The sequence below is a fragment of the Nicotiana attenuata genome, unplaced genomic scaffold (genome assembly GCF_001879085.1).
Source record: "Nicotiana attenuata strain UT unplaced genomic scaffold, NIATTr2, whole genome shotgun sequence".
Classification (NCBI taxonomy): Eukaryota; Viridiplantae; Streptophyta; class Magnoliopsida; order Solanales; family Solanaceae; genus Nicotiana; species Nicotiana attenuata.
The window spans coordinates 1-3,125 of record NW_017696928.1 but is presented as its reverse complement, the minus strand read 5'-3'; the positions used below and the strand labels follow the sequence as shown (position 1 = coordinate 3,125).

Sequence of the window (3,125 nt, the reverse complement as noted above, 5' to 3'; positions counted from 1 at the left end):
GTCGCGGGGCGCATCTCTGCCCACGTAATCCTAGAAGTTCTGAAGGGTATCCTTGAGGGCAATGTGCCATCAGTAGGCAGAGTGGGAACGCCCTTGAGCAGACACAATCTAGTCACCAATGAGGGAAAATAAAACCCCTTAGACTGCAGCGAGGATCGGAGGATCATTTCATCATCAATGAGCTGCGCCGCATCAAAGTCACGCTTTGTGACAAAGCACCATACCAGTAGAGCCCTTAGGTGGTTGACATCAGTAGAGTTGCTTGTGGGCAGGAATTGGCTGCAAATGATATTGAACCAGCACTTGGCCTCGTGAGTGAAGGACTTGGAGTGGAGGGGGATGTTTTCATGTATCCAAGTTGGTTGGCATTCTGGCAGATTGCTTCAATCAAGGTATCCCAATTAACCCCATGAGCGTCGTGGTAATGATCAACATCACCTCTGAATTGGGGCAACTGCAAAACCTGCCGAATCTTAAGAATGGAAGCATCCACCACCTTGCCACGCACAAATACCTCCCGGCTAAAATGCTCCGTGCAATTTGCATAGAATTCCCTAACGAGCATTGGATTCACTGTTTCGGGCTTCTCAAATAAAAATTCCATCTCTCTCAGCCGTATCTCTTCATACATGGCTGGGCTTTCCATGCGGAGGGCAGCCCTATCCACAGCAATCTCCGGGACGAAGGTCTTTGTGGCTTTCGCATGGAATGCATCCTCAGCCCCCGGAGACTGGAACCTAGTTTCATCATATGTGGGCCCCTGGGAAGTACTAGCCGAACCTTTGTGCCTCTTTCGTGCCATAATACCTGCAACAAGACAGGGCAACTATCAAATACATCCTAAACTGGGCCATGCGAATGGTTACTCAGACTTCGCCACCCGCTGGCACTAAACAGTTATCATTGGCCAACAATGCCAAAATACCCTATTGCTAAGTGGCCCCAATTAGCCAACCCATACTACGATTACTTCACACCCCCATCAACATGGCAACCTCTCCTACTATACCACACCCAACCTTTCATCAGTGAAATATTGCAACCACCACCACCACAACCAATTACAATGAGCACAAAGTGCTCCAAAAATTAAAACAAATCCCAAATTTTCGGCCATATAGGCCCAACCACCACACTTTGCCCTAAAAATGATAGTTAGGTCTCAAAAAATACTACAAATCCCTCCCCACAAGTTAATCATCATGAAACCCAACATCTAAGCATCCACCATGGCTAAAATAATCAATTAAAAAGAGAAAATAAAGAAAAAGATACAATTTATATATTACAACAAAATTTAGGGTTAAGAAACTAATTTACACTAACTACTTGAAGAAAAGAAAAGAGGAAAGAAGAAAGCATACCTTATAGATGAGATGAGAGAGTTGAAGAAGAAGAAATTTGGGGAAGAATGGGGGTTAGGGCTTGGGGAGGAAGAATAAGAGAGGGAAAAAGATAAGAGAATAGAGAGAAAAGGGGGTGAGGGTCGTGTGGTTGGAGTGGGAAATAAGGGGTTGGGTGTTTGGATAAGGGTAATTAAAAGGGGGGGGGGGGGGGGAAGAAATTAGAAGAAATTAAAAAAAAAAAATTCAGTTACTTACCTGACTGGGCCAGTCGCTGGGTTACCGCGGTCCTACCGCGGTCACGCTTGGACCGCGGTGGGAAAACTTCAGAGAGCCTCTTTCACCGCGGTCTCACCGCGGCCACGCTTAGACCGCGGTGGGAAAACTTCAGATAGCCTCTTCCACCGTGGTCTCACCGCGGTCACGCTTGGATCGCGGTGGAGGCGTTTTTCTGGTACTTTTTATTTTTTATTTTGTTTATATATATATACAGTTATACATTACACTTACAACAATTCGTGGGTTGCCTCCCACGCAGCGCCTGATTTAACGTCGCGACACGACGCAAATAGTGGAGTTCCTACTCCTCGTTTTCGTATTGGGGTTCTTTGAAATGTGACACCACTGTATCCCCTTTTTCGTCAGCTGATCCAAGGTAGTGTTTCAACCTTTGTCCATTGACGGAGAATTTGTTCGTTCCGTCTTTTGATTCAATCTCCACAGCTCCACTAGCAAACATTTGCACCACTCGGAATGGACCTGACCATCCGGATTTCAACTTACCCGGAAACAATCTCAACCTTGAGTTGTACAATAACACCATATCACCGGGTTTGAAGTCTCTGTCCACGATGTGCTTATCATGCATTTTCTTCATCCGTTCCTTGTAAAGCCTCGTGCTCTCAAAGGCTTGATACCGAAATTCCTCTAGCTCGTGCAGCTCCGTTAGTCGATTTTGTCCGGCTGCTTCGGGATCCATGTTTAATTGTTTTAATGCCCACCAAGCATGGTGTTCTAACTCCACAGGTAGATGACAGGCCTTTCCAAACACCAACTTGTATGGTGACATACCTATTGGCATTTATAATGCAATTCTGTAGGCCCAGAGTGCGTCGTCCAGCTTCTTTGCCCAATCCGTTCGGGTTGCGTTCACAGTTTTCGTTAATACACTCTTAATCTCTCTGTTGGACACTTCAACTTGTCCACTAGTCTGCGGATGGTAGGGCGTAGCCACTTTGTGGTGCACATCATATTTAGCCAGCAATTTCTCGAAGGCTCTATTGCAGAAGTGAGTGCCTCCATCACTGATGATCGCCCTTGGTATCCCAAACCGGGTGAATATGTGCTTCTTCAGGAATCCGACCACCACTCGTGCATCGTTGGTGGGCAAGGCTGCAGCTTCCACCCATTTAGACACATAATCCACCGCCACAAGTATGTACTTATTACCGAATGAGCTGACAAAGGGACCCATGAAGTCTATCCCCCACACGTCAAACACCTCTACTTCTTGAATTGGTTTCATTGGCATCTCATGGCGACGGGAAATGTTTCCCGTCCTTTGGCATTCATTGCAGCCCTTTACCCAGAGGTGTGCATCTCTAAATACAGTTGGCCAGAAGAATCCGGCCTCCAGCACCTTCGCAGCTGTTCTGACCCCTCCAAAATGTCCTCCATATGCTGAAGCGTGACAAGCCTGCAAAATTGAAGATTGTTCTATCTCGGGGACACACCTCCGGATAATGTTATCAACGCAAATTCTAAACAGATGAGGTTCATCCC

At 46.5% G+C, this 3,125-nt stretch overlaps 1 protein-coding gene across 1 annotated transcript; it reads right to left on the bottom strand.

Moving 5' to 3' along the window:
• Positions 1-1,923: 1,923 nt before the first annotated feature.
• On the bottom strand, positions 1,924-2,322 carry LOC109222676. The gene has a single exon (XM_019387003.1). The coding sequence runs from the start codon at positions 2,320-2,322 to the stop codon at positions 1,924-1,926; it is 399 nt and encodes a 132-aa protein (XP_019242548.1).
• Between the last annotated feature and the right edge of the window lie 803 nt (positions 2,323-3,125).

What these genes read in the sequence shown, in the direction of transcription:
- LOC109222676 (XM_019387003.1), bottom strand. Translation starts at nt 2,322, where the DNA reads ATGGATCCCGAAGCAGCCGGACAAAATCGACTAACGGAGCTGCACGAG.